General features: G+C 47.1%; 1 protein-coding gene across 2 annotated transcripts; it reads right to left on the reverse strand.

Annotated features, from left to right (window-relative positions):
• Window positions 1–833: 833 nt before the first annotated feature.
• Window positions 834–13206, reverse strand: TMEM102 (transmembrane protein 102). Of its 2 annotated transcripts, none has more exons than XM_061589692.1 (3): window positions 12883–13206; window positions 12156–12394; window positions 834–4300 (listed from the first exon to the last, which is right to left on the reverse strand). In XM_061589692.1, exons 1-3 carry the CDS (start codon window positions 12993–12995, stop codon window positions 3276–3278), a joined length of 1377 nt encoding a protein of 458 aa, XP_061445676.1. In that variant the 5' UTR covers window positions 12996–13206; the 3' UTR covers window positions 834–3275. The 2 variants fall into 2 exon arrangements, with proteins under 2 accessions (XP_061445676.1, XP_061445677.1); XM_061589693.1 differs by having other exon boundaries at window positions 12156–12398; window positions 12883–12964.
• Between the last annotated feature and the right edge of the window lie 1011 nt (window positions 13207–14217).

A 14217-nucleotide genomic window follows, 5' to 3' on the forward strand; every position in this document is an offset into this window, starting at 1 on the left:
AAAATATATCTAATGGATGCCCCTTGTTTCACAGATTTGTAGCTACCACATGGCCATCCCCCGCCCCCCCCAAAGATACTGTGATTTGACAACTATATCTCCTCTCCACTCCCACCTCCAAACAATTATTTAACCCTTCATAAAGCAAGTAGATATAGGCTGGTCTAGCACAGTGGGCAGGAGAGCCTGGCTGGGAGTCCAGTCTGCGAGTTCAAATCCCCACTCGTGTCTCCTGGGTGTCAAGGGCCAGCTAAAGATCACCCCGACAGTGAGTGGCTCGGGGGTTACGTGCCCTGCCACCTGTGCAGGCATGGGCAAGCTGCAGAGTCCCAAGGAGCCCAGTTGCCCCCCAGCTGGCAGTTGCGGACAAGGGAGGGGCCGGCTTGTGCTGCTGTGGCAAGCTGAGCAGGCCCTGGCCAGCTGGGGAGGACTAGCCTCAGAGGGAGGCAATGGGAAGCCCCCTCTGAATACCGCTTACCATGAAATCCCTATTCACAGGGTAGCCATAAGTCGGGATCGACTTGAACGCAGTCCATTTCCATTTCCGAAGCAAGTGGAGACAGTGTATTAAAATGATCATCTAGTGCCCCCTACAGGCCAGCATGGAAATCAACATGTGCAAGGAAATTAGTGCAGCCCAAAAAGGTAGAATGAAGGCAGCCATTGCCAAGCTGGTACCCCTCCAGAGGTTTTGGACTGCAATGCCCATCAGTCCCAGGATCATACACCTGTGCTGCCTGGGGTCGATGGGAGTTGTAGTCTAAAACCTCTGGAGGGCATCAGGTTGGTGAAGGTTGAGTTAGGGTTTGTGTGTGAGTTGCGCGCACACGCACATTGGTATATGGCAATTAACCCACTTCCCCTTCCTTTCTCATGGGAGCACTGTTTTACGTTTCGGTTGCCACAGGATTCAAGAGTGGGACAGAAGAGGAGCAAGGAGATTTCTGCACAGGATGGCCAACTCTTTAGCCAGCTTCTGTTGCTGTGCCTTTAAAAAACAGCGCAATCTGCAGGGGTGCACCATATGGTCAGTTGGCAATGCCATTTCAGTAAATGGGGGTAAGGGGAGGGAGGAAAGATGGACAGCGAGGTTCAGAGGCCTGCCGCTGGATATATTAAATATCTGATTGCAAAAAGAGAAGTGCATTTTAAGTGTATTGCTAAGGCTATTTTTTTTGGTATCTTCATAACAGAGGTGTTTATGAGAAATTGCCAAATGTGGTCTGATCCATGCGCCGTGCTGGCTGGAGCTGATGGGAGGGCACCAGGTTGGGGAAAGCCTGATATAGCCATCTGCAGATGATGTACACCAGCCTCTTCCTCCCCCCTCGCTTGCCAACTCCCTTTTCTCCATCTCTCCCAGATGCCCTCTCCACACATGACAATATTAAACAGTATTCTCTGCATAGAAATCTTTATTCATAGGCCCCCGGCATACAAAGACCACTGCTTAATATAAAATAGTTTATCCCAAGGCCTGCAAAACACCTTCCACTTATTACAAAAATCTCATTACCTTCATTCAATATAATTTTATATCTTATGTTTTTTTAAAAAAAGATGTTCACCCCAAATTTTATTTAAAGAGGTGTATAGATTTAGAAAATAAATTTATGATCTGCAACCAACCCTCCTCCAAAAATGTGATTGCTGCAGGAGTAGCCAAACTGGCACCCTCCAGACATTTTGAACTCCAGCTCCCATCAGCCTCAGCCAGTATGCCCAATGGTCAGGGATGATGGGAGCTGTAGTCCAAAATATCTAGAGGGGACCACATTAGCTAGCTATGGATTATTACATGGATACCCTGGTATTATAGGCCAAGCTGGTGTCCTCCAAATGTTTTGGACCACAGCCCCTATCAGCCCCAGCGTCACACACCTATGTTGGCTGAGGCTAATGGGAGTTGTAGTCCAGAACATTTGGAGGGCACCAGGTTTGGGAAGACTCTTACAGGGAATCCTTGACAACTATGATCTTCCACCCAAGACTTTACCCAATCCTAAAGAAATGGAGTTCATCTGTTAAGGTTTCAGTGCTTTGGTGGAAGTTGAGGTTATCCAGCCCCAGTGACAGTCCCCTCTCGAGAAATTCATATTATTAAGATGGAGACAAGCTCACCAGAATACTTTAGACACAACCACAACTGAGATGTCAGACACACCACTGTGGGTTTTCTCTTTGGCAAAACTCTACATCAAAGGCCAACAGCCTGAAATTGCACGAGCGCAAGCAAAATAAGTGTTCTAGGAGCATCGCTTCAGCACCAGAGGTTCTTAATGTCAATTTAAGGCACAATTTAAGGTTCTGGGATGGACCACCAGAAGGCCAGGGTCCCTAGCCCTATGGTCAGTGGAAACTAGTGGCTTCGATGTCAGTGGGGCAGTGAATCCGCTCCAGGTTTTAGTCCGAACTTTCAAGGAAAGTTCAGACTAAACCCTCGAGCAAATTCACTGCCCCACTGACATCAGAGACACCAGCCTATGGTTCTATCCCATCAGATGCCTCTCCCCTCTTCACAGCAACCTGCCTAGTCTTCTCTCCAACCCCCATTCCTCTTAATCTGCTAGGGCAGGGACATTGGGAGCATCTGTGGCCCTCCAGACGGTGATGGACTAGAACTCCCATCCTCATCCTTGATTGCGTTGGCCATGCTAGCTGCTGGGGTTGATGAGAGTGAGGAACCCAGCAACAACTGGATGGCCATGGGTTCCCTGTTCCTGGGCCAAAGTCACTTTTGCTGCAGAGGAAATGGAGGTCCTCGCTCTCCCCAAACCACGTAGCCACCAACTGCTGTGGCTCACAGGGTTGGGAAAAGATTTCAAGAATCCAGCATCTCACTTAGGGCCCCATCTGCACTATAGCATTTAAAGCACTCTTACACCGCTTTAAATTGTCATGGCTTCCACTAAAGAATCCTGGGATTGTAGTTTGTGAAGGGCCCTGAGAGTCGTTAGGAGACTTGTGTTCTCCTCAGAGAGCTACAATTCTCAGAGTGGTTTAACCATCAATCCTCCTTCGCAGGGAACTCTGGGAACTGTAACTCTGTGACTGGAATGGGGGGGAGTGTCTCCTAACAAGTCTCGGCATCTTTAACACAGTTCCCAGGAATCTTTGGGGGAAGCCATGAAAGTTCAAGGTGGTATAAGAGTGCTTTAAATGTAAGGTGAGGATGTGGCCATTGTGAAGAGAATTCAGGAACAGTCCCCCTCATGTCACTTTTCTGCATGAAGAACATGAGGTAGGCTGGGCCCACATCTGCCCCCCCCCAGCAGTTATGGGAGCACCACAGATGGTGAATTCTGGTTCCTGAAGGCCTTGGCTAATCGTTTGGCTTCCTTGGCACCTTCCACAGCTTGGCGGAGGTACTGGCAAGGATCGGCCCTCACGCTGGCCACCTCCTGGGCCAGGTTCTCCATGGCTCGCCTGGAAAGGCCTTCCAGAATGTTCCACTGGGAGAGGAAGTAGCTGGGAAGGCGCCTGTGGACCAGGCTGGAGGAGAGGTCATCTAGGAGGCCCAGCAGAGCATGGGCGGCGTTCTCCTCCCGGCCCAGGTAGCTGGTAGGGAGCCGCTCACACGACCAGAGGGTCAAGGTGAAGAGGTGATACGGTCCTAAGCCCTTGAGAAGGCTGCCGCCTAGAACAGCCATGGCAGCCCGGAAAGCATGGACCAGGGGGAGGGGAAGCATCTTCCGGAGGTGCAGCTCGCTAGCCGAGAACGCCAGGCGCCAATCGGCACCAGAAATGGAAGGCAAAAGGTAGAAGCCACCGGCAACCTCCTCGTCCTTCAACTTGCCATCCCAGAAGTGGGGCTGAGTCAGCCACGGTTGGGCAACTTCGGGCCAGCCCTTCATGGCCACCACCGGGACGATGTCGTAGAGAACTCGGTGGAGGCCGATAGAGAGGACCACGGAGGTGATGCAGCCACGCTGCTCGACCCTCACATCCTTGGCGGCCATGGAAAAAGCACGGAAAAACCAGTCGGAAACCAGCTCGGCGGACAGGTAGGCCTCATCTCCTGAGCAACAGTCCGACCAATGGTGGAGCGTTTCTGCATCGAAGGGCCGGAGGCTGATCTGGGTGTGGCCCGGTGGGCTTTGCTTCATGTCCAAGGTGATGGGGACCCCCGTTGCATTCAGAATTGGCACTAGGAGGGTGAAATCAGTGTCATAGTCACCTCCGCGGGAAAGAGGATATAGCATGCCCAGGTCCGTGTTGATAGTGCCCAGCTGAGCGCCCCCGGAGAGGATGAGGTATCGGTTGACTGGTGGCAGCTTTCCCTCGGACTTCTGGACCAGACCTGGGAGAAGAACAGAGAAGCTGGGGGGATGAAAAGGGAGCCCTAGGCTAGCAGTGGCTTGACCCCCTCCCCAGTTTGGAGGCCTCATTTGGCCCCCAAAGTAAATCTTTCTACCTCCCACCCATGCCAGAGCTGCTCAGTTGTGGTGGGAGAGACAAAAAAGAAGAATTAGGCACATTCCTGATGATAATGCTGACTGACCCCTCCCCAGTCATCAGGTCAATTATTTGATGAGCAAAGAGGGGGTGACAAGTCCCCTCTCCAGCTTATCAGCATGGATCAGCTGGGGAGGGGGGGAACTCTGTGCCTGAGTGTGTCTGCCCAGATGTGTGTGCGTGTGAGAGTGCGAGGGTGTGGGGTGGCCAACTCCTGTGGCCCCCAGAGCATCAGCCAAGGCCGAATGTGGCCCTTGGGATAAAAATTAAAGAAAGGTTAGTCACCCATGCCCTAGGCCACTGTTCTTCAACCTTGGGTCTCCAGATGTTGTTGGACTACAACTCCTGTCAACCCCAGCCAGCTTAACCAATGGCCAAGGATGATGGGAGCCGTAGTCGGCATAGAAAGGCATAAAACAGATGCCAAAATAAAGATAAAATTGACAAGAATTGCCCGATATGGTGTAGTGGTCAAAGTGTCAGACTAGGACCTGGGAGACCAGGGTTCGAATCCTCACTCATCCATGAAGCTCACTGGGTAACCTTGGGCCAGTCACTGCCTCTCAGCCTAACCTACCTCACAGGGTTGTTGTGGGGATTAAATGAGGAGGGGGAGAACCATGTCTGTATACCACCTTGAGCTCCTTGGAGAAAAGGTGGGATATAAATGCAATAAATAAATAAAAAATTGTGATGGGGATCACCTGTGAGGCTGCGAGCGTGACCAGAACAGTGTTCCTTGGCGGGGCGGGGGAGGTGCTTGCTTAATCCTTTGCTCTTGTGCCACTTTTGTAAACTAAAAATCCCTTTCCCCCCCCGCAAAGGAGCTGTTAATGAGGGGGGAGAATACAAAATGCACATGCAGCTGTCTTAGAGTCTAACAACTCCTTTCCCAACATTTCTGAATATTGCAAAGGGGGATAGAGGCTCTCTCCTTGCTGCCATAGGATGTGCTGATGACCACCAATTTAAGGTGGTTTTCAAAGGGGTTTACATCAGTGGTTCCTCAAAATTTCTCCCCCCACAGACCACTTGAAAATTGCAGAGTCCTGGCAGACAACTTAGCCATTTCTCTGCCTGCTGCAGCACCTCTCCATGTGCTGCGCTACATGTGGCATGCTTCTTAATTGTATACTCATTGTTTCTGGTATTTCTTCTACATTGTATTTTATTGTATTCCCAGAATTCAAAATGTAAAATAATAAAATAGACAGCATAAGAAATAAAGGAAGCAATTAACATACAATTAAAAATATATTTAAATGGATGTGCCATCAACCACAAATCCACAAAACACACTACAGACCACCTGAATGAAGTCACAGGCCACAGTCGGAGAGTCCCTGGTTTACACAATTCATTAAGGATAAGGCTATCAAGAGCTACACCAGCCACGATAACTATGTTCTGCCTCCACTGTTGGAATCACACGTCAGGAGCGTTGCTGTTGTGCACAGGTCCCGCTTGGGGGCTTCCCTTTGGGGCATTTGGTTGGCCACCATGAGAGCAGGATATGCTGGACTAGAATGGGCCTTTGGCCTGATCCAGCAACCAGGCTCTTTGGGTTATATCCTGTTAAGCTTTACTCGAGTAAACCCGCTGAAATTAGAGAACCTAACTTAGCCAATGCTGATTAATCTCAATGGGTCCAGGCTGGGAATGACAATCACAGCATACAACCCTTTTTATTTTGTTAATAGTTGTATTGAAAGGGGAATTTTGGCCATTATTTATTTATTTATTTCATTTATATACCGCCCCATAGCTGAAGCTCTCTGGGCGGTTTACAGCAATTAAAAACAATAAAATCAAACATGTTGTTGGTGTTTGCCTTCAAGTCAATTACGACTTATGGCAACCCTATGAATCAGTGACCTCCAAGAGCATCTGTCATGAACCACCCTGTTCAGATCCTGTAAGTTCAAGTCTGTGGCTTCCTCTATGGAATCAATCCATCTCTTGTTTGGCCTTCCTCTTTTTCTACTCCCTTCCATTTTTCCCAGCATTTTGGTCTTTTCTAGTGAATCAGGTCTTCTCATTATGTGTCCAAAGTATGATAACCTCAGTTTCATCATTTTAGCTTCTAGTGACAGTTCAGGTTTAATTTGTTCTAACACCCAATTATTTGTCTTTTTCGTACTCCATGGTATGCACAAAGCTCTCCTCCAGCACCACATTTCAAATGAGTTGATTTTTCTCTTATCCGCCTTTTTCACTGTCCAACTTTCACATCCATACATAGAGATCGGAAATACCATGGTCTGAATGATCCTGACTTTGATGTTTAGTGATACATCTTTGCATTTGAGGACCTTTTCTAGTTCTCTCACAGCTGCCCTCCCAAGTCCTAGCATTCTTCTGATTTCTTGACTATTGTTTCCATTTTGGTTAATGACTATGCCAAGGTATTGATAATCCTTGACAAGTTCAATGTCCTCATTGTCAACTGTTACATAAATCTTCTGTTGTCATTACTTTAGTCTTCTTGACATTCAGCTGTAGTCCTGCTTTTGTGCTTTCCTCTTTAACTTTCATCAGCATTCGTTTCAAATCATTACTGGTTTCTGCTAAGAGTATGGTATCGTCTGCATATCTTAAATTATTGATTGATGTTTCTCCCTCCAAGAGCCTTTCTTGTAGAATCTTGAGCATTACTTTACTTGCATGGGATATTAAGGCAATAGTTCGATAATAACTGCATTCCCTGGGATCCTCTTTCTTTGAAATTGGGATATATATTGAACGCTTCCAGTCTGTGGGCCATTGTTTAGTTTTCCATATTTCTTGACAAATTTTTGTCAAAATTTGGACAGATTCAGTCTCAGTAGCTTGTAGCAACTCTATTGGTATGCTGTTTATTCCTGGTGATTTGTTTCTTCCAAGAATCTTAAGAGCAGCTTTCACCTCACATTCTAAAATTTCTGGTTCTTCATCATATGGTTCCTCCATGAATGAATCTGTCATCCTGGAATCTCTTTTACAGAGTTCTTCGGAGTATTGCTTCCATCTTCCTTTTATTTCATCTCAGTCAGTCAGTGTGTTCCCCTGTTCAACTTCCCTACTCTTGGTTTAAATTTCCCTTTCATTTCTCTAATCTTTTGGAATAGGGCTCTTGTTCTTCCCATTTTGTTGTCCTTTTCTATTTCTGTACAATAACTATTGTAATAGTTTTCTTTGTCCCTACATACTAGTCGTTGTATAGTTGCATTTAGGGTTCTGACCGTGTTTCTATCTCCTTTGGCTTTTGCTTTCCTTCTCTCTTTAACCATTTGAAGAGTTTCTTCAGTCATCCATTGAGGTCTTTCTCTCTTTTTAACAAGAGGTATTGTCTTTTTGCATTCCTCCCTGATAACGTCCCCGACTTCAGTCCATAGTTCTTCTGGTTCTCTGTCAACTAAGTTTAAAGCCTCAAACCTGTTCCTTATTTGATCTTTATATGCTTCTGGGATGTTATTTAAATTGTTTGGCATTATGATTGCTTTGTTGTTCTTCTTTAGCTTTACTCTGATTTTCGATACGACCAGTTCATGATCTGTACCGCAGCCTGCTCCTGGTCTTGTTTTTGCAGAAAGTATGGAACTTCTCCACCTTCTGCTACCAATTATATAATCAATTTGATTCCTATATTGACCATTTGGTGATGTCCATGTGTATAGTCATCATTTCGGTTGTTCAAAAAATGTGTTGGCAAGAAACAAATCATTGGCTTCACAGAATTCAATAAGTCTTTCTCCTGCGTCATTTCTGTCACCTAACCCCATTTCCCCACAATTCCTAATTCTTCTCTGTTCCCTACTTTTGCATTCCAATCCCCCATGATTATCAGCACATCTTGTTTTGGTGTGTGATCAATTTCCTCCTGTACTTCTGCATAAAATCTCTCCAGTTCTTCTTCTTCTGCATTTGATGTTGGAGCGTAGACTTGGATGATGGTTATGTTAATAGGTTTCCCATTTAATCTCACTATCACTCACTCGGACCTTGCGTTGTAGCTCCTAATTGCTTTTGCTACATCACTTCTCATAAAGCAACCCCATTTCTTCTTGATTTCTCATTTCCTGCATAAAATATTTTGTAGTTGCCTGATTGGAAATGTCCCATTCCCGTCCATTTTAGTTCGCTCACGGCCAAGTATTGTAAAGTTGATACGCTCCATTTCTTGCTTGACAATTTCTAACTTTCCCTGGTTCACGTTTCTCACATTCCATGTTCCTATTGTGTGCGTCGTACAACTCTGGACCCTCCTTTCGCATCTGTGCGCATCAGCCTTTGGGCTTCCTTTCGGTTTTGACCCAGCTGCATCATTACTCACAGCGCTACTCGTACTTGTCCTTTGTTCTTCCCCAGTAGCTCGGTGAGTGCCTTCTGACCTGGGGGTCTCATCTTCCAGCACTATCTCGTGTTGCATTTTGGATACTCTGTTCATAGGGTTTTCGTGGTAAGGGGTATTCAGAGGTGGTTTACCATTGCCTTCCTCTGTTTTTTTTGTGTGTGTGTGTTTTAATATTTGTATATTTGATTTTCCTCTGACTAAGATGCATCCAAACTCAGAGGAAAATCAAATATACAAGTATGAAAACACAAAAAACAATTTAAAACACATTTTTTTAAAAAAATAAAAAAATAATTTAAAAACATTACAGCTTCACTCATCCCAGCATGACAAGCTGTATCTGACAGAATTTTCTCTTCAACACACAATTATTAAAAGGGACGTCATCACACAAGAATCCTTCTTTGTACCAGCTAATGGTGATTCACAGTTGCCTGCAGCTGCTTCGGTTATTTTGGAATTAAGACTCATTCTTTTTAAGCTGCTCCTCCTTGATCTTTACTAAGGCTGTGGTACCTCCATCATCATCCTATGACGAAGTCCAGCATTCAGCCATTTGGTAGTTAGGGTGGTGTGCAATCAATCTGAGTTCAATGGGACTTACTCCCAGGTAAGTGTGTGTAGAATGAAAGCCTTAATTTAATTTATAGTCACGTGTTCTTTGCTTCACTTGCCTGCCCGGTTTGGTCTGTGGATGGTTTTACAGGCTGTGGAGTTTGCTAAATTGCTGTGTTTATCATTTTGTATAATAGGCATGTGTGCGTCTTTTAAAAAAATGCCATTCTCTTTGATGACAGAATATGCCTTATGCAAATTCTTTTTGGTGGAATAGAGGCATACTTTTTAAAAAAAGTATACGGTTTCTGGATTCTGTTCCCCTAGCTCCGTTCAACATTTTATTTATTTATTATTTGATTTATATCCCGCCCTTCCTTCCAGCAGGAGCCCACATCCACATCTCATGTCTTTCAAAAACACACTGGTGATCAGACACCAGAAACAGTCCTTTCACATGTAGGGAGTGTGGGCATTTGGAGATGACCCTCGCTTCTGAGCGTGGCCAGAGATTTCTGAGGTGCCCAGCACACAAAATCTGGGAGGGTTCTCTTCCTCCCCATGAATACATGGAGCGATTCAGAAAGGAAGGTTCCTGAACAAGACCCATTGAAATGAACGGGAGATGCGCAGGAGCACTTCATTTCAGTGTGGCTTGCTCAGGAACCCTTCCTCTCAGAATTGTGCCCCACAAACCTATTCAGCTTCTCTCCGGCTCTGCCAGCCTCATAACTGGCAACTGGACTAAACTCTGAGCTGCCTCATGGTAGAGTTCGCTTGCTGCCTGAAGTTTCATGGTAAAATGGCTGCTGTGCACGTCCTTATTTATTTATTTTATTATTTGATTTATATCCCACCCTTTCTCCCAGCAGGAGCCCAGAGCGGCAAACAGAAATGCTAAAAACACTTTAAAACATCATAAAAACAGACCTTAAAATACATTAAAAACAATGTTAAAAACATTTTTTTAAAAAGACCTTTCCACCTGTTCCCTAAGATGGCTTTCCTTAACTTCCAAAAGAACCAACTTTTTGTTTGTAACTTTTGATCAGCTTTCTCTTCTTCCCACACACTCCCTGGTTAGATCATGGGTGAAGGTGACCCAGTGGCCAAAAATAAAGTATTGCTTCAGTTTGCTTCTAGCACTAATCGACACCCCACATTTCAAGGGCCTTTGGTCATCCTTTGTGGGTTCGTAGGGATTAACTGCCCTTCAAACAACCACATGACACTCACTGATTGGATGGAGAGTAGCAGAAGTATGGGTTTCCCCACTGTTTCGCTGAAAATTTGTTTGTCACTATGCACTGTATCTGTGAACATGAAACCAGGAGAGATAGTGTTATGTAGTGGTTAGAAAATCAGGCTAGGACCAGGGGGGCCAGGTTCAAATCTCAGTCTTGAAGCTCACTGAGCAAATTTGAGACAGTTTCTCTCTCTCTCTCTCCCTAACCTACCTTAAATGGTTATCGTGAGGTTAAAACGAGTGTTGAGTGTGGGTTGGAATGAGCCAAGCACGCTGCCTTCAGCATCTCAGTGGAAATATGGGATATAAATGTTGGGCTGTGACCCATGGGCATTACTGTCTCTAGTTGTTTTCCATAAAGCCTGCAAGTTTGGAGAAGTAACTCTTATCTCTTGGCCTGAGAGTGAGCAGACATCCAAGGCCAGCGGTTGTCATGGTAACGTGAGATAGCAACTGGGAAAGTTCTAACAGAGTCTGTAAGTTGTGTCTTCTGAATATTGCCTCTGAACTCTGTGAGGCTGGTCTTCTGAATATTGCCTCTGAACTGAGAGGTTCTCTTTTATGAGAGATGTACCAGAAGGGGGGTGACTGACGAAACTCTACATGTATTTACTCTTAAGCCTTTGGCCGTAATGTCTTAATAAAGACTCTTAACATGCTCTAATGCTCTGAAGAAGTTTCTTGCTCAACTTAACTCCAACGTAATGTATGCTGTTTCACGCAACAACGCACACACGTCAACAATAAATGCAATGAGCAAGATGTCTACCTTAGTTAACGCAGAGTACAGGAGTGCAGTCAAATGCACAGGACATTGAGATTTCAGACCAAAACTTAAAAATTCCAGAGGCTATGTGAAATGATTCTTTCCCCCAAGTTAGCTAAGAGAGGACCCAGGAGGCCTGCCTCTTCCTTCCTTACCAAACCTGTCATCTCTCTCAAGATGATTTAAGGAGTGCTAGTCCTCCACATCCTCCTCTCCTCTGTCTTACCCTCAAGGCCCATCCAGGAACTGGGAAGCAAAATAGAGTAACAGCAAGGTGGAATAAACCAAAGGGGCTCCATTGAGCCCACCATCCTGCATGGTGCTTCCCACAGCGGCCAGCCAGGAGCCTCCAGGAAACCCACACGCAGGTCAGAATGACAATAGCCTTCCTCTGTTGCTTGCTCCCAGTATTTGTTATTGAAAGATAAATATGTTTTGTTTTAATGTATTTTAAAGTCTGTTTCTATGATATTTAAAGTGTTTCTGTTTGCCACCCTGGGCTCCTGCTGGAAGGAAGGGTGGGATATAAATCAAATTATAAACAAACAAACAAACAATAAAGGTACATTATATCTGTCCAAGGAGGTTCTTTTGAAGCTTTCACAGCAGCTAGCGTCAATGGACTTCTCTTCCTCTGTGGATTTGCCATCTAGAGGACAATGTCACCCCTTGTGGCAATGAGTAAATAAATTAGGAATTGCAGAAAGATATTTGCAAAAAAGGGAGGGAGAGAGTGGCTTGCATGGCGGGGGGAGGGAGGAAGGCTCTGCTTTTTTTTTTTTTAAGTTCCTGCCACTCACCCAGCAGGGAGAACACGGCATCTTTTGCCTGGTGCAGTTCTGGGACGTCTCGGGTGCCTGGGCTCCTGGCCTCGTATTCTTGGATGAGCTGATTGAGCTCTTCGATCCGTGCCCCAGAACGGAAATCCAGGTCCGTGAGGGGTTTGGCAGGAACTGGCTTGGGGATAGGGTGGTCCCCGCAAGGGGATGCCATCCCCTCTTCCAGGAGGGTGCAGAGAGAGGGGCAACCTCCCGATAACCTTCCTTGGAAGAGAAAAACAGAACTTACTAAAAAGACTCCACTCCCTCTGGCGCTGCTTCCCGCCGCCGCCCCCACCGGTGGCTGGTGCCCCTCGCGGCTGGTGGGGCGGGAGACGGGGAGCCCCAACCAACTCGCATTTGAGTTCTGCAAGGGGCGGCTGAGCCTGGGGGAGGAGGGAGCTTATGGGCGAGGCCCCCCCGGCCTGGGCGCAAGGCAAAACGGCTCCAGCCCGAGCTGGGAGGGCGGAGGAGCTGGCCAGAGGGGCTGCTGCCAGGACCGGGCAGGAAAGGAAGGCGCCGCGACCCTTCGCCTGGGGCAGAAACTGGGGCCAGCCCGCCGCCCGCGTGTTCTGCTCCCTCCCCCGCTCCCTGCCGCTGAGAGGAGGAAAGCCACGGCTGCAACTCCTGCAGGGTTCCCGCTCCGGCGACTTGGAACCCCAACCCTCCAGCCCGGACTTTCGGAGCGCGAGAATCCCATCCCACTCACCTGAAACTACCTGACGAAACGGCAGCCGCGCCCAGCCAGGAAGCGGAGCTCCCAAACCCCCTGGGAAATGTAGTCTTTTGAGCGAAAGCCGGCTCCGGCGTGTCCCAAAGCATGCTGGGAAAGTAGTCTTTTCCTTAAAAAAAAGCGCTTCAACGGGTCGCAACGCACTTTGGATAGTGTAGTTTTGTCCTAGCTCCTCCCATATACTTGCGCAGTATAGTCTTGGCACTACTTTCTAGGGCTACCCCAGGGCAGTCACTGCAAATTCCTCCCAGGGAGGGCACAACCAGTCTTAAAGGCCCCAGTGCACCCTGGGACATGTATTATTAAACAGCCCCAGCCAGTTGATTCTCTCCAAAGGATCTTGGGGATTGTAGTTTTAACGTGGGCTTCAAAAACGCAAACACCTCCATGCCCAGGTTAGCGTCATAAGAAACGTTGCTCCAGTTGGCCACGTGGCCCTGCATGCCTGCAGCGCGTTTGGCTCCGGTGCCACAGTCTGCATCGTGACTGCAGACATGACATGCTCCTTTCTCCCTGGAGATTACAGCCATGCATTCAAAACCAACAATAGCTTCATTGATTGAAAACCAACTCTTGTGGCACCACAGGGCCCCATCTGCACCAGACATTTCAAGCAGGATCAGACCACTTTACACAGTCCTGGCTTCTCCTAACGAATCCTGGGACCTGTAGCTTGTTAAGAGTGCGGAGGGTTGTGAAGATCCCCCCCATTCCCCTCACAGAGCTACAATTCCCAGGGAGGTTTAACAATCAATCTCTCTTTCTCTAGGGAACTCTAGGAATCACAGCTTCTGTGAGGGGAATGGGGGGTGTCTCCTCAGTACCCTGAACAAACTACAGTTCCCAGGATTCTTTGGGGGAAGTTGTGACTGGTATAAGAGTGGTTTAAATGTACAGTGAAGGCGGGGACTAATCAATTAACTGCAGCCCAAGCATTCATTGACTAGAGCAGGAGTGGGGAACTGGACCCCAGATTGGTGGGTCAGATCCCTCCCCGTGGGCTGTTTTGGCATGTGGGTGGGGCTGCCAGTCACCTGGTATCAGTGTCAGGCGAAGCGTTTTTCTTTGCCTGGGTGGTTCAATTTCAAGCAGCACAAGCAAAGGTGAACCCTTCACCTGATGTATGTACAACTTTCAAACTGGCCTCCATTTCCCATCAGCCTGTAATGACAAGGGATGGAGTCAAGTAGCATCTGAAGGGAACCACAGTGGCCACCCATGATTCCTGTCCTCATGCTTGTTAGCATGCATCCTCATGCTGATTCGCACACATGCGTGTGTGTTGACTCTTTCTCTCAGTGGCAGAGCGCC

This window comes from Rhineura floridana, chromosome 11, assembly GCF_030035675.1.
Source record: "Rhineura floridana isolate rRhiFlo1 chromosome 11, rRhiFlo1.hap2, whole genome shotgun sequence".
Taxonomy (NCBI): domain Eukaryota; kingdom Metazoa; phylum Chordata; class Lepidosauria; order Squamata; family Rhineuridae; genus Rhineura; species Rhineura floridana.